General features: G+C 36.6%; 1 protein-coding gene across 1 annotated transcript in view; it reads right to left on the bottom strand.

Annotated features, from left to right (window-relative positions):
- Window positions 1-2,852: 2,852 nt before the first annotated feature.
- FSIP2 (fibrous sheath interacting protein 2) overlaps window positions 2,853-25,358 on the bottom strand; it is a 102,102-nt gene continuing 79,596 nt past the window's right edge. Inside the window, exons 14-16 of the mRNA XM_004601382.2 lie at window positions 24,593-24,684; window positions 10,574-10,590; window positions 2,853-2,986 (exon numbers count right to left, since the gene is read on the bottom strand). Coding sequence (XP_004601439.2) covers window positions 2,853-2,986; window positions 10,574-10,590; window positions 24,593-24,684 — 243 coding nt within the window. The remainder of the gene's footprint in view (window positions 2,987-10,573; window positions 10,591-24,592; window positions 24,685-25,358) is intronic.

Genomic DNA, 25,358 nt, shown 5'->3' with positions numbered 1-25,358 from the left:
TTTAGACAGCCTGTGAGTTGGGGTTTACACGGGCAATGTGGAAATTTCTCAAAAAAACAGCAATAGAACTCCTATTGCTACTAGCAGTACTAGTAGCTGCATAATTTGCAGTACTAATTCTTGTCATCTACCACCTAAACACAACCTGTTAAATTTAAAGGATATATGCACACCTATGGTAATGGTAGAGCCTTATATAATAGCCAATACATGGGCATAATCCAAAGGTTCAACTACAGATTAAGAAGATATAACATGGACCACCATCCTGTCTGCCCCCGTGCCATCCTCAAGCACCACCCCCGGCTTGCTCCTTGTCCCAGCACTATTTATAATAGCTGTTTACAATACACTGTTTACAATCTGGAAAAAATACCCAGTGCCCAAGAACAGATGACTGGTTAAAGAAACTTTGGTATATCTACACAATGGAATACTATGCAGCTGTTAGAAAATATGAAGTCATGAAATTTGCATATAGGTGGATTAACATGGAAAGTATCATGAGTGAAATGAGTTAGAAAGAGAAGGACATACAGAGACAGATTGCACTTATTTGTGGAATATAAAGTAACAGAATGGAAGACTAACACTCAAGAATAGTAGAGATAAGTATCAGGAGGATTACTCCACAGCTTAGAAGCCAGCCTCACATGCTGGAGGAAAAGGCAGTTCAGAGAGAGAAGGGACCACCAAGTAAAGGGTACTAGGATGGCCTGCTCAGGATGGGAGATGCATGCTGAAAGTAGACTATAGACCAAACACGATGACCACTTAATACCTCTATTACAAACTACAACACCCAAAAGAAGGGAGAGAGCATAAAGGAATGCCCTAGGGGCTGGAGTGATAGCACAGCAGGTAGGGTGTTTGCCTTGAACTCGGCCAACTCAGGTTCAATTCTCAGCATCCCATATGGTCCTCGAGCACAGCCAGGAGTAATTCCTGAGTGCGTGAGTCAGAAGTAACCGTTATGCATTGATGGATATGACGCAAAAAATAAAAAAGCAAACAAACAAACAGAAGGAATGCCCCACAGAAGCAGGGTAGGGTGGAGGGGACATGGTGGGGGTGGTGGGAGGGATGCTGGGAACATTGGTTGTGGAAAATGGGCACTGGTGGAAGGATGGGTACTCGATCGTTGTATGCCTGAAATACAAGCATGGAAGTTTGTAAGTCTGTAACTGTACCTCACAGTGATTCACTAATAATTTATTTTTTTAAAGAAGATATGGTGTGTATGTGTGTATGTATACACATATATATGTGCATATATGTAATGTAATGAAGGACACATATATATGTGATGTAATAAAGGACAAAACCATGCCATTAGCTGCAACATGGATTAAACTAGAAGATAGTTGAGTGAAGTCAGTCAGAAGGGCAGTGTTAGACATAGAATGCTTTTTCATACGTGGATCTTAGATACACAGTGAGGTAGCAATTAAAGGCTAAAGGCAGCTCAAAGGGAGAATTTATCCACAGAATTCAGTGAGGGAGGTAAAAGAAAGGGTATTAGGAGGGAGTTAGGGGATGGAGTTTATTACATTAGAAATGGATATGGTGTTGGAATTATGTACATATGAAACAATCATTAATAGTATTATAAATCACAATATTTCAGTCAATGAAAAAACTAAAAAGTTGTTTTGCTTTGTACCTAGTTTGTGGCCTAGTCTGAATAATGATCTTTGTTACACATATGTATTATGCTACTGTCCAATTAAGCGTTTGCTGTGTTTAGTCTAACGAATTAATGTTTTCAACTCTTTTGTTTATTGATCTTTTCTCTATTAAAGTTCTATTATAATAAACAAATTTCACCATTTGAAGCAATATATTGAAGACTTCAACTTATTGATAACTATTTTCCTTTGAATTCTATCAATGTGTGTTTCATGTATTCAGGGATCTATCATTAGTTATATGTTTATAATAATTATATTTCATGTATTGCTATGCAATTATAGCAATTTAAATAATTACATACTTTAAATAATTACATAATATAGACACACTGTTTTTTAAAATTGTGTATGAATTGACATTTTCATCATTTTAATTATGATGATATCTTGTAAAAATTTAAGTCAAAATCTTTCCAGTCTGATACAATGTAGCAATCCCAGGTATCTTAACTATTTATTGAAATCTACTACGTTTTTGTATTCCTTTAGCTGATTTCACTATTATGTCCAAAATGAGTTGTCTACAGACAGAATAGTTAGATTATGCTTGCTTTGACTTAACAAACTGCTTTTGGAAAGTTTAATAAAATTGCATTAAAATAATTACTGATACAGTTTTTCCCATTGTTAATTTCTTATGCTTTTTAATTTTAAATTTTCTCTACCACTGTCTCCTTTTGTGTATTGTTAATTTTTCTTTCAGAAATAACGTGATTTTTTCTTCATTTTAATTTTTTGGGCATGTTATTTCTAGATACTATGAAGGTAAGATTTAAAACCCTAAATTTATAACATAATTTGAAATGATACCAATTTTAATGATATGATGGTGCTTTAATATTATGCCGTTCAGGGCATTGAATTTTGACTTATGCACTCAGCCCAAAGTGTTCACTCAATCCATTGTAGTTTGTACAAAGATACCAGCATGGGGTAAAGAAGATGGACATGTTTTATCGAGCTCTCTTCAGTCTCCAGTATTTATCAAATATTTTGCATGCCCAGTGGAGTATATGAAATATAAAAAGAAAAGAGTTTCTTTAATACTTCCTTCTTTGTTGTTCATTATTATGAGAATTACCTATAGGACACTCTTTTATGCTTTAAATATTATTTTATTTTGTAAGTGATATGAGAATAGTTGTATTAAGTATAAAAACTTTAATTTTCATCTTGGTGGGGGGATGAAGATTTGGGGATATTGGTGTTAGTTTGACTAAACACCCTTGATAGAGCTGAAGATACCTTTGCCAGCATTTTGGAGCCTTGCTTGGGAACATTAGGTCTTGAAGTTTCTATGGATAAAACAAACAAAAAAAAAACCATGGGAATTTATTAGAAATTATAATCATAATACTCATGACAAACTGATAATTTAGAAATCATAAATTGATATTTATAGAATATTTCATGCATTTTCAACATATTCCCAAGCATTATTTTGATCTGAACCTTTCATTAATTTTTTTTTGGGGGGGTCACACCCGGAGATGCACAGGGGTTACTCCTGGCTCTGCACTCAGGAATTACCCCTGGCGGTTCCTGGGGGACCATATGGGATGCTGGGATTTGAACCCGGGTCGGCCGCGTGCAAGGCAAACGCCCTACCCGCTATGCTGTCACTCCAGCCCCTCATTAATTTTTTTTATAGAAAGAACATCATCTCCCTTTTATGGACAGTGAACCTTGGCATGGTGAGCTACCTAAGTTCACAGAGAGTGAAAGTGATAAAGTTTATATGCCTGCATATTTCTCAAGCTCTGTGACTATCACTTCTGGTTACAAGTTTACATATAACTCATCCCCAGAGTCAAGAGTGTGTGTGTGTGTGTGTGTGTGTGTGTGTGTTTATGTGTGTATTGTTTCACAGCACACTATAGTTACCCTTGGTCCAGGCTAATGTGGACCTCTTTCTTGGATGCAGTGACTGGACTGTGGAACCACAGTGCAGAGTGGTGAAATATTCTGGATAAATGTCAGAGGTTTGCTTTTGAGCCCTCAGAGCTCTCCATTTGTTGACTGGGAAATCGCAGATGGTCCTTGATCTTCATTTTCATTATTATTTTTTTTTATTAAGGCTTTGTGGTTTGTACAAAGATACCAGCATGGGGTAAAATAGGTGGGCATGTTTTATTTTACAAAAGCTGTGCTTACTCAATAGCAATTTAAAGTCAAAAATTTTTACATAAAGTTTCCATTTTCAGTTCCTTTGGAAAAGTGTTAAGAGCTCAATTGGAAAAGTAACTTTTCCACTTGCCACTGACTGAACCTGAATAGCACAGCTGTCTCACTTATGCTATTGAGTCTTGTGAGCATTTGGGTATGTCAAGTATGGTCAAGTTTTAAGTTTGAAGTCTTAATTTTGAAGTCAGGTAGATTTGTGTTTAATTGCTAGTATTGGAGTTTTGTGGCTATGGGGTGAAATTGAGTGACCAATGACATTACTTTCATTCTCTGCCTCTTAGTGATAGTTGCTTTCCTTTTCACATATAAAGGTCATAGTTAATTTCCCACAAAGATTAGTTTATTTCTTGGTGAGGCAAAATAGAGAACACAATAAGCTTATTATATAAAGTGAAATTGATACCAAATAGTAGTAAGAGTATTATTATAACTCATATGGATAGACATAATAGTGCAAGGAAGAAGTTGCTCTCTCTTTCTAGTAAAAATGATTTAAAAAATAGTTCATTAAAAATGATGAAACTGAGATCTTCATCATATGAACCGTTAAGGGAATAGTGCATTTTGTACCTGTAAAACCTCTTGAGGAATACATACCACCAATAACTTTCTCATTTCCTCCAAAGAGAGTGACAAACTGTTAATATAAAGAAGAATACTTAAGTCTTTTGGTGAACACTCACATTCTTAAAATTAAAAAACTATATTGGTCATTTTCTAGAATCATAGATAAAGGATTAATCCTTAATACTTAAGACACCAGGGAATAAACCCTGTCTCATGCTTGCCCAGGGAACTTATTAAACTTCTTAAACCACGGAGACAACTTGTAGGCATTTTTCTGTCTTGAGAATGAAACCGATGGCAGAGTTGTCAGGATCTCTTCCATACACAGGGGTATCACCAGAGTTTGAACACATAAGCTTATGCTTGCTTGGCAGGCAATTTAAGCCAATTAACTATCTTTTGTGCACCAAAGATTACTTAGAAAATCTGAGAAATATGAAGAGACTATATATATATATATATATATATTTTTTTTTTTTTTGCTTTTTGGGTCACACCCAGCGATGCTCAGGGGTTACTCCTGGCTTTGCACTCAGGAATTACTCCTGGCAGTGCTTGGGGGACCATATGGGATGCCGGGGAATGAACCCGGGTCGGCCGCGTGCAAGGCAAACGCCCTACCCGCTGTGCTATCACTCCGGCCCCTATGATGAGACTATAGGAACAACTTGGGCTGGAGCAATAGCACAGAGGGTTGGGCATTTGCCTTGCACGCGGCGGACCCAGGTTTGATTCGATATGCCAAAAACAGTAACAAGTCTCACAATGGAGACGTTACTTGAGCAAAGAGATGAGCAACGGGATGACAGTGGTACAGAAATACAGCAATAGAAACATCTTACATAATTAATAATGGTGAGCCGCAATCTGACAACAGTTCTTTGACTTTAGTCTCACACTTTTTTGCCAATTTTGACCATCATCATGGATATGGACCTTGATGACCATAAAATGATGATCGCAAGTCATAAAAATGTCAACCTGTATACTCACCCTCTTTGCCTGAATCAGAATGGGTACGAAATAATGCATTATTTTCTAAGAATTGTTATAAGGGAAAAAGGGAAGTGAAGTTTCACTATATACTCTCAATTTTCTTTCTTTTTTACTCTTTTTATCTTTTGCTTTTTGGGTCATACCCGGTGATGCTCAGGGGTTACTCCTGGTTCCACACTCAGAAATTACTCCTGGTGGTGCTTGGGGGACCATATGGAATACTAGGGTTCGAACCCAGGTTGGCTGTGTGCAAGGCAAACGCTCTATCTGCTATACTATCACTCTGGCCCCAACTCTTAATTCTCTTTCTACAAAATAATCCTAAGCCATTTGCAAGTGTGGAGTAATAAACAGGTTATGTGAAAATTTGATAGACCATGACTCAGAAAGTGGTTTTGCTCTGCTGGCCTTCACTACCTCTTCAAATGCAGAAGTAGCAGCTTCCCAAAAAGTATAACATAGCCTCCAATGGAATAGAAAGTATAAATAATCATGAAGACAGACCTACATATGTACAGATTATATAAAGAAAATTAGTATTATGTCTGATTTATATTGATAGAGTCAACATTACAATATTACAACATTACAATATTTCTTAATAATAACATTGATGATCATAATTTTTGTATTTATCATTAATATAGCACATAATATAAATTATATAACTATATAGTATAATGTTTTATGCCATTATATTTATTTATATATTGTATTTATGATATATATAATTAGGTACAGCATAATCCTTGTAAGGATTTAATGCTTCTTCCTCTAAGATTATTTGAAACAGTCTCTATATTACTATTACAGTGATACATTAAAATTTAAAGCAGGTTATCTGTGGAATGAACCAAAACAGACTAATTGCAGATTAAGTGCTAATTGTTAATATTGACTACATAATAGGTATCTTTGGAATGTTTTTTAAGTTGTGAATTCTAATTTAAATTCCTGAAGGTGGGTGAAGTAGAAATACACATACGACTCTAATGTGTGAGAATTAGAGTTGAGGTTCTCTGGTCTAAAAATAGTTGTTCCATACATCTGAGATTAGTAGATCCACGTAAATTCTGCAGAGAACATCTACTATCCCATTAGACTAGAGTATTTTGAAAACTTCAAAATTTTGACTACATTGAAGTTGGTATCTCTTGTTCTTTCTTTAAAGTTCTAGATATTGTCTTAGGTTTTTTAATACTGAGTGAATTTGAATCATATCCTCGGAATCTTAAATAACTTATCAAATTCTAAAATCAATTAAAATCAACTGAATAAGGTTTGTGCTTTGCTACCTTATGTAATTTGTGAACTCTGTTTCACACCACCCATATCTGTATCATTTGTGGCTTTGTTTTCAACAAAAATTCACTTTCCAAAGTATATGCATAATTTTTTAAAAAATTATCTCTGTATGTACGTTATTTTTAATGCTATAGTTCCCAGAGTCTTTTGTCTTTATAACTTCTTGTCAGATTTACAACATTTCTCTGAGATTTCCTTCAAGGTCCCTGAAACTCAGCAGCAAATACTCAAATTTTAGGTCCCTGCTCTCCACAATTTCCTTCCGGCCCCTGATTCCCCCACAGCTCTTTTTTCTGGTCGGAAGACAAGAACCCTGTGGTTATTGTCTCAGAATTGCATGCATGCCAGGGCATAGCAAAGTGGCAAGTTGTAGGATGACATTACTTTGTTGTAGGATAACATAGCCTCAGGTAGTTTAGGTTTATTGGGTTACTCCCATTACAGTGCTCCCATTCCTCTTTGTTTATTTGTAGCTTCTTTCTTAGTGTTTTGTTGACTTGTAAATATTGTTTTTCTCTTCTCCTTGAGTCCTTTGCATAGTTTATTCAGAGCAATGTCCTTTTTGTATGGACACAGAAAGACTTAGCAAATGCTATGCTTTTATAACCTGGGAGTCATTTGACTCTACATGATATTTTCCTCCTGGGCATCTGTTCTCTCAACCTAAGCCTCAGCTGCCCTTACTTCCTAGCACCCCCAAAAGCAGGCTCCCGATGTGGGACAAGATGGACCCAGAGCAAGCGGTGAGTTGTGTGCTACCCTGGCACTGAGATGAGCCTGGCCAAAGTGCCTAATGCTTAACTATAAGTTAAGAGCTTGATCATGGACAAATGTTGTCATGATCCAAACAGTGATAACTAGATTTGGACCCTGCTAGGGTGAGGAGTGATTAATCTAGCCTGAGTGCTGTGGTCTGAGACTGTGGCAAGATGTTGTCAAGAGAGCTTCTTTGCAAGCCTCAATGTATCTCTTGCTACGTCCATACAAAAATAACTAGTATTAAGATGTTACTAAGTGTTTGGACTAAGGGAAAGAAAAAAAAAAAAAACCTTAAGAGTCAGGAAGGGCTTTGGAATGCCCTGCCCTCAGGAAGGGCTTTCTTATGTTGATTTTGCTACCTGGCTGGGTGTAGCCTAGAGGGCAAGGTGGGAGAGAGAAGTAGGAGGAGAGACTGAGAAGCAAGAGAGGCTGCAGTTGATTGAGAGAGGCAGGAGCTGGGAGTGCCGGAGATGAGAAAGATGGAAGATTGAATAAACGGTAACTAATCAGCAACCAGCTTGGTCCTTGTTCTTCCTTCGCCTGTCCTTGACCACCGGCCGTCCTGATCCATTCCACACACTGCGGTTCCAGAGCACTGAAAGCGGGCAGTGAGACAGAGCCGCCCAGAGAGCCCGAGAGTGCACGCGCCTCTTGGCGTGCCTTAGTTTTTTACACTTTGTCATCTCCCCTCTTGCCATAAGGAGCTTGTCCCGGTTTTTCCCAGAGTTTAGGCTTACCCCAGTCACACCCATCAAGGTGCTCCCGAGTCATTCCAATTCCTTTGTTTAGGTGTAATCACTTCTCTATGCGCTCTTCCCCAAAATAGTTAATCAGCTTTTCCCCTAATCTGACTCTGCTAATTTGTAAGGTCAGACCTTCCTAGGACACTGAACTTATGTTATAAGTTAATATTGACTTTCTCCTCTCCTTATGCCTTTTGAATAATTTACTTTAAGGCAATGTCCTTTTTGTATAGACACAAGAAGACAATATTATGATTTAGTAACTTGGGACTTAGTTGGCTTCGAATATTATTCATTCCCGGGCATCTGCTTTCTCCACTTAAGCCTCAGTTGCCCTCAGTTCCTAGCACCCCAAAAGCAGGGTCCCGACAAGGGACGAGACGGATCCAGGGCAAGCGGTGAGTTATGTGCTACCCTGGCATCGAGATGGGCCTGGCCAAAGTGCCAAATTCTTAACTATAAGTTAAAAGCTTGATCATGGACAAATGCTGTCATGATCCAAAAGTAACAATGAGACTAGGACCCTGCTAGGGCTAGGAAAGACTAATCTGGCCTGCACACTGTAGTCTGAGATCAAGATGGCCTCAGGAGAGCAATTCTATAAGCTTTAATGCATTTCTTATTGTGTCCATACAAAATGATTAACATTACAAATGCTTATATGTTTGCTGGATGATGAGAGGAGAAACACACTCATGGGACTCCGCCCTTGGGTGGATCCTCCTGCTGAAAGAAAATCAGTCCTAGGAGAAGCATCCTCTGAGGGAAAGGAACCTTACCCCTATTGATTGTGACCACACCTAAGTGTACGCCCCAACCCCCTCATGCTGGAGAGATTTAACTAGGTTGTAAGAGTGGGTTGGGGGGCGAGATCCAGAGAGAGATCCAGAACCGGGAGAGAAACAGAGAAAATGAAATAAACTGATCGAGCAACCAGTTTGGCTTTCTTCCTCTGTCACCGCCCTTGACCAACAGCCACACACAGTGGTTCCAGAGCACCGAACGAGGGTGGTGAGACAGAGCCACTCGGAGAGCCCAAGAGTGCACATGCCCATCAGCGTGTTTTTTACAGCAAGTGAAATCATGGAAACAAATTAGCAAGTTTGTTCTGCATATTCTTCAGATTTATAAACTTCTTTCCTTAATTCCTTTGGTCAGATACCAGTACTTTCTCTCTGACTCTTAATTGCTTAGTAGTCTTCATTGCTGAAAATTACCTTCATCAAGGCAGGGCCAACAGAGGAGGGGCAGAAATAATATAGGAGAGAGTGGGATGGAGTGTGGAAATGGCCTCTCTCCTTCAACTAGATCCCACCCCACAGAGAATTTCTCTAAGAGCTTTATTTTATCTATTCTCTGTATTCAATTCTGGAATCTAAACTGCTATGAACCAACATTATAAAATTTAAGGAGAAAAAAATAGGAAATTGGCATTGGCTGCTCTTTGAATCTTGGGTTTTCTACCCAAATTCACATAGTTATTTTTGAGAATCCATAGTAAACATCCAGCATTTTTAATTTTAAAGACTGAGTGATACAAGGTGGAATGTACTTAGTTCACCATACTCAGACCTTAACTGAATAATATCTTTTGTTTTCTGTTTGTTTGTTTTTTGCTTTCTGGGTCACACCTGGAGATGCACAGGGGTTACTCCTGGCTCTGCACTCAGGAACCACTCCAGGCGGTGCTCAGGGGACCATATGGGATGCTGGGAATCGAACCAGGGTCGGCCACATGCAAGGCAAATGCCCTACCGGCTGTGCTATCTATCGCTCCAGCTCCTCAACTAAATAATGTCTTAAACCACGATGTTACTATAGAAAAACCAGCAATTGATAGAAAAGATGAAGAATAAAAAGAGTCTATACTTGCCCCAAGGTTGGCAAATAGATGTTTATATTCTTAAGGCTGAGAGAGGAACTAATTCAGCATCTTTGGTGGTTTTTTAAAGTTACTATCAGTATTAACTGTGAGACCCAATCCTGAAAATGACTGATATTAGATGTCTTGGCAATTAGTGGGTTTTTTTTTGTGTGAGATGCTCTTAAACTTGTGATAAAATTTAAGAAACAGTGTGATAAAACGCAAGAAAGAGGACCTGTATCTTATAAAAGCAATTGAAATTTTCTCAGCAGAATAGGAAAAAGGAAATTTCCTGATTTTACATTGGAGAATAATTGTATAACCTAGAAAATTGCTTTTAAATAGCCATCAGAATTTTTTAAAAAATCCGGTGTAGGAGGTCACTTCTATTTTGACTAGTCCATTCCCTCTTTATCAAGTCCAACATGTGAATCTATCTGCCTAGCAATGTCCAAGTGACTTACTTTTTCTAGGATTTTCCCTAGAGAGATCATTATCAGAGTCAAGAAATAGAACCATATTTAGGTGCTGTTTTGGAGAATAGTGATTTATTCAGAGCACTTGGATCAAGGACTTAAACCTATGGGTAGAAGAGCTGTGCAGGGATTATTTTTGATTACCAGAACTAAGTCTGTCTGGGAAGAATATAATGAAGTTTATATTATTATATGTATTATATTATTATATGTAATATAATAATATAAAGAGGCAAATGTATTCTGATGTCCCACAAATTATACCACAAGCTCCCGATTTTAGCTGAAATCAGGGTTATATTTAACGGAAATATTTATATACTAATTAGAAACTACTGAAAAACATACTTACTTGAACATCGTTTAAATTATCTGCCTGTTGTTTCTGACAACATTCTGTGGGGATGAGGGAGGAAAACATTAATATATTTTCTGAGAATAAAAAGTATCAACACAAGCATGATGTTATTTTCCATTAAATTTGAAATCATGCAGATACAAGTTATTCTTTATTCAGCATATAGACTTTGTAAATAAAATTGAAACAGATGAGATCCCTACAACTCTGGAAATGTCATAACCCTTCTTGTAGATGTAAGATTTATGAAAAATACCGTGGCACTAAAATGGAAGAGGCTGACTCTAACTCAGTAACTTGTAACTCTGCAGTTATTTTATTTTAATAGCCCTCACTATTTATTTGTACAATAAGGAGTTACCCTATAAACTAAGAGGTTTTTTAAGCTCTAATAATCTTTTATTCTTCTTAGATAATAATAAGTCAATTACAGGAATAAAAAGAAAGGTACTAGTTTTATAAAATACTTCCACTTATAATCAGGATTATTTTGAAAAAATAACAAGAGGATATCTGGTGGTATTGATATAGAACTGAACATTACATTCTTTCCAGAGGTTATTATGTCATTAAAAAAAAAAAACTCACTTCAAGGACATGGAAAATACATTGCTAGTGTATTACACAAACACCCCACCAGGGAGAGAGTTTACCTGCTAGGGAGTTAGGAAATCCGAGTTTGAGTCCATTTCACTGATAGAAGCTAAGCTGAAAAATTAACTCTAATTTCTTAGTCTTCTCATATGCAAGATATGAATGAGACAATTTTCTTTGTCTTTCACAGGGACACTAAATAAGACATTTTATGCGTGAACACTTTTAGAGACTTACAATAATCAAAAGTTAATATACGGGATAATTCTCTGAATTATACTTTGGGTCACTATAGGTCCTGAGTAAGAATAGTAATCGTAAAATCTCAAATGTTATAGTAAAAATTCAAATGTAATAAGAACTGCTTAACTTAGTTGTTTGGTTAAACTAGTAAAATTTAAAATTTTGTTGTTGGTTGAAAATTTCTATGTTTAACACTATACATCACATTATTAAAATGATTTTTGCTTTTAGATGACTAAGGGTACTTGGGTTCATCAATGAGGCTGCAGTTTTAAGTTTTAATTTTACAAGATTCTGAATTAAATAGCTGTCTTTGAATACACTATGAAATTTGGCCTGGTAAAAAAAAGTTTAAAATTTCCAGGAATTGGAATTAAAATTTAAAATATTCAGAAAAATTTCCAGGAATTGAGAAATTCACATACTCATGTGTAACTTGTTAGATATTGTGTGTGTGTGCATGCATGTGCATGTTCATGTGTATGTGTGTGTGTGCATGTGTGTTTGTGTATTGGGGTCCTACCCTTCTGCGTTCAAGTACTTATTTCTAAATCTTTGATCAGGAATCCCTCTTGGCAGTACTTTGGGGATCTGATGGTACTGGGGATTGAACTGGTGTCAGCTGCATGCAAGGCAAACATCATACTATCTCTCCAGACACATTTATTTAACATGAATCTAAGATGTTTATATCCAGCCCTGACCTCTCCATTTACCTCATCTTAAATACCCCATTACTAATGTGACCTCAGCTCAAAACTTTAATGGGTACCACAATCTCAACATTAAAAATAGATAATTTGTCTGACCTCTTTCCCAGCTCCCCTTTCTAGTTATTCTTATTTTTTTCATATATCTTACCAAAGGCCCCTTCTCCTGAATATTTTAATCCTAAGGGAAAAACCCAATATATTGCTTATAGAGCATGCACTCTACAGGATATAGTGAAAAAAATCAATAAAACAAATGTATCAGATAGTAAGTTCATAGGTGGAATAAGAGATGTCATGGAGAGAATGAGGTAACAAATTTAAAGAGCCATCTAGAAATGATTCACTAAGAAGCTAAAAGTCATTCTTTAAAACTGAGCTGGAATTTCCTCGTATAAAAATGAGGGTGGTGAAAGTAGTGATTTATTTTTATCTTTAGCAACTGATTATTTTAAAATCATATCAATTATTATTTTGACACCTTCTGGTTATGACATCTAATTCAAAGAATTTTAACATAATTACTTGAATTTTCTTACTGAAACTTACTTCCATTCACAAGTTGAGAAAATGTGCTCCTCACAAGTAAATCCATGAAGGATTTGGGTATTTTAAAAGGGTCAGGGTTAATCTTTGATTTGAGTTCAAGATCACTTTATAAATTAACATAAAATTCTATTTGCTCCTACTATTAGGACATATTGATTTTCTGAGGCTTCAAGAAAGAACAAAACAGATCTTTAAAAATATTCTAAGGAATCTACTGATCAAAAAAGAAGTTAACTACAAACTAACTAGATTCTAATATGAGAAAATCCAAAAATTTTTGTATCTAATTTTAAAAGACTTTGGGGGAAATAGTGGTATAGCTAAGCACAGGAAGAATAAATACTGAAAGAAACTGTTTGACAAAAAATAAAATTGTTGTCTTATTTTTTTTTGTCTTATTTGTAATTTCAATTACAAATATAAGCTACTGCATAATACACCATTATTTTGTTGCTATTTCTCATAAAAAGTATTAAATTTTGCCAAAATATGAATAAAATTTTAGAAACAATTCAGATAATGCAAGTGGTTGCTCTAATACAAGTGGGTGTCATAATTTTACACCTAAGTTATATAGTGTGAATTAATTTTACAAAAAATACATAATCTCACAGAAAAATATTTTTAATTTGATAACTAAAAAATTTATAGAAGCAGCAAATATGCTATTCTTTTGAATATGTTTTAATTTAAATTAAGAAATGTAGTTCAAACCTTCACATATGTTAGTACTTGTATCACGGGAACTATCTTCAGTCTCTCTAAAACAAAAAAAAATTCATTTTCTTTGTATTTAATCAATGAATAAAGTGTCTAAGTAAAAGAACAATCTGCCAGTTTTCACATGAAATCATACTTGGAACAATTTATTATGTAATCTCCATTTTAATAAAAATATTTCTGAAACTTAATTTTTTACTTAATTTTTTTGAGAAAGTATACCATACAACTATTGTTCAGTATACAGTTCCTTGATTTAAAACGTTTACATTGTTTAAAATTATTTTTAAAAATTATATTCTTATAAACTTTATAAACCAGAAACATCCATACACAACCTAGTTCATTTCCCCAACTGAAACTAGTTACATCCATTTCCCTCATCTTCCTGTCAACGGGACCCACTCTCCTACTTTTGACTTGGGAACCATAAATAGCTGTAGACATGCAATCTTTGCCCTTTAGAGCTTATTTATTTCATATGTTCAGTAAAAATTCATATGTTACAGTATATGTCATAGTATTTTTACTTTTAAGGACTAAATAATATACACTTAATTAACACATTTTGTTTACTCATTGATGCTTACTCATCATGGAATCTTGGGATTGCTTCAATGATTTAGTTACTGTAAATAAATCTAATATGAACATGTTCGTACAAATACCCATTCAAGTGCCTATTCCTAATTCTTTAGGGGAAATACCAAATTCTTGGAAAATGCCAGAATATTCAAAAGTGGGACTGTGGGATCACATATTAAATATATATAAAATACATATTACATTTGTATCATTATATCACTGTTATCCCATTGCTCATCAATTTGCTCGAGTGGGCACCAGTAACATAGCTTGCCAGGCTCTGCCGTGTGGGTGGGATACCCTCAGTAGCTTGCCGGGCTCTCTAAGAGGGATGGAGGAATAGAACCCGGGTCGTCTGTGTGCAAGACAAACGTCCTACCCACTGTGCTGTAGCTCCATCCCATATATAATATATATAAATATATAATAGGATCACCTGTAAGGATGATTAGAGGCCACCCTAAAAGCCTCTGTCCCTCTCAGAGAGCCCGGCAAGCTACTGAGGGTATCCCCGCCTGTACGGCAGAAAGTGGCAAGTTACCTGTGGCGTATTTGATATGCCAAAGACAGTAACAATAATGGCCTCATTCCCCTGACCCTGAAAGAGCCCCCAGTAGGCAGCATTGGGAAGGATGAGTAAGGAAATTCTGTGAGGCTCTTCGTTTTCCTAGAGTAAGCAGACACCATTGTTCTACACTAGCATGAGACAGGGACAAATTGAGACGTTACTGGCGGCTGCTGGAGCAAATCAATAAGCAATGGGATGACATGTGATACAAGTGATATATGTATGTGTGTGTGTCTGTGTGTATGTATGTATTTCAGAAAATATGAGTAGGATTATGTACTATTGCTGCGAATGCAAATTCACAAAATATGGTATGGATAGTTCTTAATAAAGATGGAAACTCCTGGCTGGAAAGTTTGTATAAGGAGCGGGACATTTGTCTTGAATTCTGACCTCCAGTTTCAATTGTGACACCTCATATGGTCCTGCAATGCTCACCAGAAGTGATTGCTAAGCACAGAACCAGGAGAAAGCACTGAAATACACCAGATATGACCCAAAATCAAATAACAAAAAAGGAAATTCCATTTTTATCTAGCAATACTATGCCAAGGATTTGACCTGGAGAATATGAAAACACTAATTTAAAACAATATTTGCACTCATATTCACAGTATCATTATTCACAATAGCCAAAACACATAAAATATATATAATATGTTATATTATGTTTATTCAAAGAGTAAAGTAAGTTTTACAGGGGCCAGAGAGAGAGTACATTGAGTAAGGCACTTGTCTTGCTTGAGGCCAACTTATGCCAGGTGCGGACTGAAAACAAAACAAAAAATTTCCATTCGAAATATTAATAATATTGCGGCTGGAGCGATAGCACAGCGGTTGGGCCTTTCACGCGGCTGACCTGAGTTCGATTCCTTCTCCCCTATCAGAGAGCCCGGTAAGGTACCAAGAGTATGGAACCCTCACAGCAGAGCCTGGCAAGCTACCCGTACATATTGGATATGCCAAAAACAGTAACAATAAGTCTCTCAATGAGAGACGTAACTGGTGCCCACTCGAACAAATCGATGAGCAACGGGATGACAGTGACAGTGGCTATATTCAGTTATACCCAAATGAGACTATTTTTTAATACATACTTCATTTTCATAAAAGTAGTTCACAATAGTTCATTAAAGATAATATTCAAATACCAATCCCACCACTGAGCACCTTCCCACTACAATAAGACGGAAGTGTGTGAAGTTTGTTGTATTTCATTCTGGAACCATTAAGTCTGTATATAAGAGAATACAAGCAAGTATGTTAAAACCAAACAAACGTGTACTACTTTTGTTACATCAGTGGGCTAGGGTATAAGAGGTCCAGGACATTATGCAGCGCTCTTTTCCGGGAGCTTTAGTTTATAGTCTCTGGATCTTGGTGGTTGATGTAGTCTCTGGATCTACATGGCCCTGGGTGACCAGTTTGTGCGTATGACTGTCAAGCTACTGGAAAACTGGGTATGGCCAGGTCCTGCATACTGGGTTTTCCAGCCAGATCCCCCTTGGGTGACGCTTGTCCCTGCTTAGGTGAGGCTCCTCCAATAGTGTGGAGAGTGGCCTTGAGCATGGCTGCAGTTGGGTTTAGGAGGTCTTTGGCTGCTGGGGTTCTGCTTGGGGCAGGGAGGGAAACTTAACCTGCCCCCCTCTGGGGTGCCCTGGTGAAAACAGCCTGGTGCGGGGTAAGGACATTCTGCCAAAATAAAACTATTTTATATCCTACAGATGTTTTTAAATTTTAATGGGAGAGCCTGGTAAGCTCCCAAGAGTATCCCACCTGAACGGGCAGAGCCTGGCAAGCTACCTGTGGCATATTCAATATGCCAAAAACAGTAACGATAGGTCTCATTCCCCAGACCCTGAAAGAGCCTCCAATTGTTGGGAAAAAGGGGTAAGGAGAGGCTGCTAAAATCTCAAGGCTGGGAGGAATAGAGATGTCACTGGTGCCCTCTCGAGTAAATCGACGAACAATGGGGTGACAGTGATACAGTGAATATTATACACTATCATATACATTATTATAAAAACTTTTTATACCATACATTATAATACTATATATCACATGTAGATATATAATATATACTATGTACATAATTGGTTGGAGTGATAGCACAGCGGGTAGGGTGTTTGCCTTACACATGGATGACCCAGGTTCGATTCCCCCATCCCTCTCAGAGAGTCTGGCAAGCTATTGAGAATGTCTTGCCCGCACGGCAGAGCCTGGGAAGCTACCCATGGTGTATTCAATATGCCAAAAACAGTAACAACAAGTATTACAATGGAGACGTTATTGGTGCCTGCTCGAGCAAACTGATGAACAATGGAACAAAAGTACTACAGTGCAGTGCTACTATGTACATAATAATTTCTTTGTTTCTTAGTTTATTTATATGTCGTTTCTTTATATATGCATATATATAGATGTACATATGTGCATATATGTATATTTATATATACTCTTCCATTAAAAGAGACAAAATTAAGTCTTTGGGGAACAAAATGGATGGATCTTTATTTGATTATGTTAAGTGAAATAAATAAATAATTGGGATTGGAGAGAGAATACTGCAAGATAAGTTTCTTGCCTTGAATACAACTAAGATTCCATCCCCAGTGCCCATATGGTCTCTCAAACCCACCAGCAGTGATTTCTGAGCACAGAGTCAAGAATAAGCCCTGAGCACAACAATGCATCCTGAATTAAAAAAAGACAAGAATAGAAAAGAAAACAGGGATAGGAGAGTTAGTGCAGCGGGTAGGGCACTTGCCTTGCATAAAGCCTACCTGGATTCAATCCCCGGCATCCCATATAGTTCCCAGGCACCACTGGGAATGATTCTTGAGTTCAGAGCCAAGAATAACATCTAAGTGTCACTCGTTGTGGCCCCAAACCGAAACAAAAAAGAAAAAATATAAAACATAAAAACCCCAAACAGACTTCCCCCCAAATAAAGAGATTAGGGGGGAAAAAAGGAGGGGGCAGTAGAAATGTGAATAACTAAAGAAAATGACCTATTAAAAAATAAAAGAGAATATTATTAAAAAGTTTTATACCTGGCAAAGACTATCAGTGTTACTAGAATAACAAGGAAAGGGATTGAAAGGAATGAGTAAATGGGTCATTTTGGCAGTGAAATGGCACTGTGAGCAGGGGCTGTAAAATCCCATATAGAGAGTGTTGTGATGGGTAGTCCCTGAAATTCCATAGAATTAAAGATCATTAAGAAATCAATGATCTGGACCGTCTATCACATTACATTATCCTTCATGTCTTTTTGCTACTATCACATTAATTTTAATATCATGATTCTGCAGTAAGTCAGAAATCAAACTTTGTTTTACCGTTTCAAAATTAGCTATTAGGAGAATACTAGATTATATATAAATAATACTTGTTTTTTCTGTAACACACCATTAATACTTTTATAGGCATTCAATTTAATCAGATTAATTTGGGAGATATTGACATTGTAGCAATATTGGTTTCTAATTCATTAACAAAATATGCCCAAAATATGCCTTTTCATTTGCGTCTCTTAATTTCTTCTAGCATAACTTGTCATTTTCAGTGTGCAACCATTTTCCTCCTGGTAAATATTATTTAAACATTTTAATCTTTTTATAGTCTTACTAATGTTTACCCATTAATTTTGATTTATGATTGTTCAAATATATAAAAAGCAATAAAAATTTTCATTATGATTTTGTGTCCAAATTTGATCAGTTAATTAATATGAGTGTGTTACTTTAGCATTTCTACAGAGAAGATAACATTTGTGAACAAAGATAATTTTACTCTTCCGCTTGGATTTCTTTTAACCTTTACCTAATTTTTGGACTAGAGTTACTAGTACTGAAGTGCATAGCCTTGTCTTGTTCTTTAATCTTAGAGGAAATGTTTTCCAAGTTTTCACCCTTATTAGGAAATGAGAAGTTTTCTGTATTTGCTTTGATGAATTTGAGATATTTTTTACTATCATCCGGGAGGAGTGTGATGGGGAGGGTGCAGCAGGCTGATTTAGCTTGGATGGAGGCTCAGCATATGGTCCCCAGAACACTGCCAGGAATAAGTCCTGAGCACAGCTGGATGGAGCCCCCAAACAAAAACTCAAATAAAAGAACTGGGCTAGAGCGATAGTGTAGCCATTAGGGGGCTGACCTTGCATGTGGCAGACCCACTTCAGGGTTCAGTCGGGCAGAATTCCATATGGTTCCTTCAGTACTGCAAGCAGTAATTCCTGAGCAAAGAGCCAGAAATAATCCCCAGCACTCCTGGGTGTGGCGCCCAAACAAACAAACAAACAAAAAAGCCCCAAAGCCCCCCCAAAACAAAAGAAAAGCCAACTCCAAACCAGTCTTCATAAAAATGTATATGCATATATTTCATAAATATCTAAACACACAACATTGATAGGTATACATTATAATGAGATTCTCTTGCCCCAGCACCTGGCTGTCTTCCCCGGGCCCCTCAGAGAGGCTGGGTTCCAGTTTCCTTCTCCGCCCTGAGCAGAGGCCCTGCAGCCGAAGACTTCCGGAACCCAGCCACAGCCATGCTCAAGGCCCCTCTCCACATGTTCAGATGAGCCTCACACATGAAGGTACCGCAGAGGAACCCAGGTGTGTGGGACCCGGGGCTGAGACCTCCAAGCCTGCTCTATCAGGACTGGGTCTCTTCCGGCCAGATTTCCCATTTTCCAGTAGCTAGGTGGTCTACACCCAGGGACTGCCCCCAGCACCGTGTAATCCCACCAACAGCCTAAAGCCAGAGACTACAAAACTAAGCTCCCGGAAGACATCTTAAAGCCTAGTTCCCCCTCTGGGACAATCTGGCAAGCTACCAAGAGTTTCCTGCCCACATGGGAGAGCCTTGAAAACTCCCCATGGTGTATTCATATGCCAAAACCAGTAACAATGATGTGTCTCATTCCCCTGACAGTGAAAGAGCCTCCAGTGCGGCACCATTGGAAAGGACGAGTAAAGAGAGGCTTCTAAAATCTCAGGGCTACGATGAATGGAGACATTACTGAGACCGCTCGAGAAATTCGACAATCAATGGGATGATGATGATGATGATATTATGCTGATGTTTGCATCATTAGGCTAAATTAAAGTACTCCTCAAACTAATTTATTACTAACTGAGGTTTGTTACTGTGTTTATTTTGAATGTATTCTATGGTATCATGCCAGAGCCTGGCAAGCCACGTGGCATATTCGTTATGCCAAAAAACAGTAACAACAGTATCACAATGGAGACATTACTGATGCCCACTCAAGGTAATAGATGAGCAATGGGATGACAGTGATACAGTGATTTTTACTAATTCCTAGCTTACTTTTTATTGTTACCATTAAAATGTGTGGAACATTGTCAAATTAATTTTCTGTGTAAATTTATGATAAAAAATGCATAGCATTTCTCTTCCCCTTTTGAGGTAATATCCTCCCTAAATAGTGCTCAGGAGGTCTAAGGCTCCCTCCCATAAATAGTTGACCAACCAGGACAGTGGTTCAAGCAAGAGCTGAAAGATATAGTGTCACAGTCTCAGGGATACTACCAGAGCCCCACCAGTGATGCTTGGGTGCCTCTAAGGCTGCACCTTGTGGTGCTCTGGCACTCCAAGTTTGCACCCTGCAATACTCAGAAGATGGTGCTGTGCTGGGTCATGAATCAAACTTGGTTATATGCAAGATATGTGCCTTAACACTGCTGTTCTCCTCCTTAATATTATGTTTCACTGTTTAATTGGTTAATATTTGAACTTTCAATTTTAGGGAAGAAATCCTTCTTATTTGTGAAGAATGATGAAGAATGATGCTTTTAATATGCTGTTGAATTTTTAATTAGCATTGTTGAAGACTTTCACAATAAATACCAGCTCTATTGGTCCATTGTATTTTTTTTCTTGCCTTGTCTAATTTCAGAATTAAAGTAATGCCATCTTCATTACTTTGAAGTCATATGGTTCTTTCCAAACATTTGGAAGGAATTTGATAGGAGTTTTTCTTATTAGTTATCCACTAAAGTTTGCTAGAATTCATAAGTAAAACTGCATCCTAAACACTTTTTTGTTAGACTTTTGCTTACTTAGCTGATTTAATCATTTATTAGGAATCAGGCTCTTTAGATTTTATTTCATCATGATTCAGTTTTAGTAGGTCCTGCACTTCTAGGAATCTATCTTTTTTTAAAAAAAATTTTATTGAATCACCATGTGGAAAGTTACAAAGCTTTCAGGCTTAAGTCTCAGTTACACAATGCTCAAACACCCATCCCTTCACCAGTGCACATATTCCACCACCAAAAACCACAGTAAACCTCCCCCTCACCCCCCACCTCCCCAGCCCCCTACCTGGCCTGTGCAGCTGATAAATTTCACTTTACTTTCTCTTTACCTTGATTACATTCAATATTTCAACAAAGGTACACCTGACAATGTTCAGGGATTACTGTTAACTCTGCACTCAGAAATTACTCCAAGTAGTGTTTGGAAGATCATATGGGATGACGAATATCAAACCCCAGCCAACCATTTGCAAGGAAAAGACCCTACAAGTTGTAATATCACTTTAAGCCCTAGGAATATATCCATTTTTATCTAGGTTATTTGAGTTCATATACATTTGATAATAATTCTTTGCTGTAATCCTTTTTGCTTCTATAAAATCAATTGTATTATCATAACTAATCCCTTTAGTTATCTAAATCTACTCTTAAAACCATCTAACAAATTATTCAATTCAGATACTTTATATTTAAGATCCAAAACTTTTCTCATTTTATCAATTTAATTTCCCCCATGACCCTTTGGGTCTTTCTATAGTTTTTGAGAATATTTAATGTAATGATTTTAAGTTAGAGGAGGAGAGATAGTACAGGAATTAAAGCACTGACCTTATAAGTGTGCACGTGGCCAACCTTGCTTCTATCCTAGCATCATAAATGATTCATCTGAAAATTGTGTGTTTGAACACTGAAGGTTCAATCTTAAACACAGAGCCAGGTGGAGACAATGAGCTCTGTCAGATTTGCTCCCTCCAAATGAGAACAAAATTAAAGATAGTGTCATATATGTCTAATTAATATATTTTAAAAGAAATTTTATTGAGATTAGTTTTGATTCTATTCCTAAACCTACTTCCTAAGATCTCAGTATACTTTGTCATCTTCAGTTGAACTTTTGGCTTTTGAAAAAAAAAAAGTATTATCTAGCCTGCTTTATGAAGGCAACCATGACAGTTCTTCTCTAATTTGGGTATTCTGAGTCTTATGTTTTAGATCTTTTGACAGGGCTTTGCCTTCTGAGTGTATATGCTTCCTTTCTCCCTCCAGTCTTCTTATACATGTTGAAATATTTTATATTTCAAGAGTCACATCATGTTTCTTTCTGAGTGTTTTCACATGCTTGATTACATTCCTTTGATACTAATCTCTTCCCTACAGTGTTTGGCATTTGCCACTATCCTGACTCTTCTCTAACATTACTACTATCAACTATCCTCTATGATTTCTAAACTTATCTTTGATTTATTTAATCCCAATCTATATTTCTTTTTTCTTTTTTGTTTGTCTGGGTTTTAGTCCATACATGGCAGTGCTCAGGGATTAATCCTGGCAGGCAGGCTTGGGGAGCCTTATGGGATGCTTTAGGGATTGAACCCGGGTTCCCTGCATGCAAGGCAAGTGCCACACCACTGTACTATTGCTCTGGCTCTTAACTATGATTTCCTATTTAGGTAAAGACAGAAAACATTTTCTCAGCCATCCAAATGATAGATCAGAACATTGCTAACAAATTTCAGTCTTATATTTCCTTCCCCAAGAAGGGAACTCTAAACTGGGCTATTTCCTCTTAAGTATGCCACATTATCTTAACAAAAAAAAAGACCAAAAAAATCTACATAGTTATTACTAACTTAAGTATAATTAATACAGTTTTATATAGTACATAGTTTGTATAGTATAAAGTATAGTTTTAAACTCCCATATGGGAGTATAAAATGAGGCTTCCATAGCCACGCCACCGGATTCCACATCAGACTGTTTTCACTTGGGGTGCCTCGGAGGGGGGTGAGTGAGAATCCTCCCTGCCCCAAGGGGCCCAACCCCAGCAGCCAAACTCCACTACCCAACTGCCACCATGGTCCAGGCCGCTTTCTGGGCACATTATATAAGACACTTCCTACCCATTTTCCATAATTAGCACACCATATTTGATGGAGTTCAGACAATAGGCAACAAATCATAGAGTAATATATGTATATATACATATACACACATAAATGTACACATACATATACATTATATATGTTTATGTATATATTATATACATGTGTATACACACACACACACATACCCCTCTGAGAGAACCTGGCAAGCTACTGAAAGTATCCCACCCACAGGGGCAGAACCTGGCAAGCTACCCATGGAGTATTCAATATGCCAAAAAACAGTAATGATAGGTCTCATTCCCTTGACCCTGAAAGAGTCTCCAATCATTGGGAAAGATGAGTAAGGAGAGGCTGCTAAAATCTCAGGGCTGGGAGGAATAGAGACATTACTGGTGCCCACTCGAGTAAATCGATGAACAATGGGAGTATAAAATTTACTCCCGCTCGAGTAAATCGATGAACAGTGAATACAGTGAATACTAACTTAAATGCAACTTTGTCATATGTATTTTTAATTATTATTATAGTTAAATGACTGTATTCCAGAGCTATTAAAATGTTGCTTTATAAATTGATAATTATGCATTTTTCATTTCCATGAGAATTGCTCTCTTTAGATCTCCCATATCACTCCACACTGATGTTTATTTGGTAGATGTGTGCAAACTGCCTTCATAATTAATACAGATAATAGGTGCCTATATTACTAGTTATATAAATATAGCAATTCTGTAGGAGAGAAAAGTCAATGGTGGGTCATGAATAGATTTCAAAGATAAGATATCAATGTCAAAAAGAGATAATTTTATTGTTCTATTTGGGAGAAACATAACCAGATAAATAGTTATCCTTATTCTGATAGCTTCTTTCATGAGAAAAGTGTGAATATTCTTACAAATTTTAGATATTTTTTTAACTATTCACTGAGTCATTGTTAATTAGATTTCAGTGTACCTTTATCTACTCTATCCTCTATAACAGTCACCATTCAGACTTAGTTCCTGTAGTCATTCAAACTTGAATTAACTTCTTATGCAAACAATGCTCTCCCTTCCTTATAAATGCCATAGTTTTCTAAAATTCATTTCTGAGTATTGCAATTTACACTGCTCATTTTCTTCATATATTTTATAGGCAGATTTGCACTAAAACATTCAACTACTTTAGAGAGTTGAGCAAAACTCCTTTGGCTTCATAGTATAGGTACTATTTGTGACCCAGAGTTGACCTACAATATTATAATGGAAAAGCAAAGGCCACATTAGCAAACTCTTGACCTAAAGTGTCTGCTCAGTAGAAAAAAATAAAGAGTTCAAGTAAACAAAATTGAAGGCTGGGTAGAGATGGGAAGACTTAAAAAGTAACCACAGTGTGGAGAGAAAATTAAAGAGTAGTGAGGAAAAAGTCAAGAACTGAATACTAGTCTAATCACATGTTTTTAATGGGTCCACTTATTCTTCAGGCATTACTTGTATTTTATTTACATTTTACATGAAAATTTACTTACCCAGCTGATGAAATTAGATCTTCTTGATTATAGGAAGATGTACTCATAATTCTGTGTATAAGATAATGTGTTGGCTCAGTATTTTCTTCCTTCTGTAAAAGTTCAAAGTGTTGTACAGATTTGAGATTAATTTGCATGTCTGTACATTAATGGTATGGTCTATACTATGTACATTGGAATGAGAAAAGTTTTAAAAGTAATTTACAAGATGAACACTATAATTCAAATATTAGTGTCATTTTCTGATATAATTTTCTGGAAATGGCTCAATGAAAATGATGTATGTTATATGGAGAAGCTGAAAATATTTTAGAGACAGGCCTAAAAATAATGAAGAACATAGTTTTTCATTTCTGTACTTACCAAATATTCAAAATAATATTTTACTAAGTTGAAAAAGGATAATGAACAGACACATAAATCTGATCAATTTAAGAATCTAGGTCAATTATCTTAATCCATACTCTGATTTAGAAGTCATGAGTGACTTCATGGCCAACCCATTTATAAGAATATCATTACTATGCTACCTGTTAGAATCTATTAAAATAAGCTATTATAATTGGGAATTTTGTTCATAGAATCCATTCTAACATTAGCTAATATAATGCTATAACATTTATCTTAACATTTCTCTCACTATCTCTGGAGCCAGAATTTTCTAACTATGAAGCTCAAGAAAAAAGTCTGCAGATTTAATATGGTCCTGAAATCACACATAGCTTCATAATAGAGATGAGAGTTTTTGTTAATTTACATTTTAATA

This window comes from Sorex araneus, chromosome X (genome assembly GCF_027595985.1).
Source record: "Sorex araneus isolate mSorAra2 chromosome X, mSorAra2.pri, whole genome shotgun sequence".
Lineage (NCBI taxonomy): Eukaryota > Metazoa > Chordata > Mammalia > Eulipotyphla > Soricidae > Sorex > Sorex araneus.
Note: the sequence above shows the minus strand (reverse complement) of the source record. Positions and strands in the feature narration are given on the sequence as shown.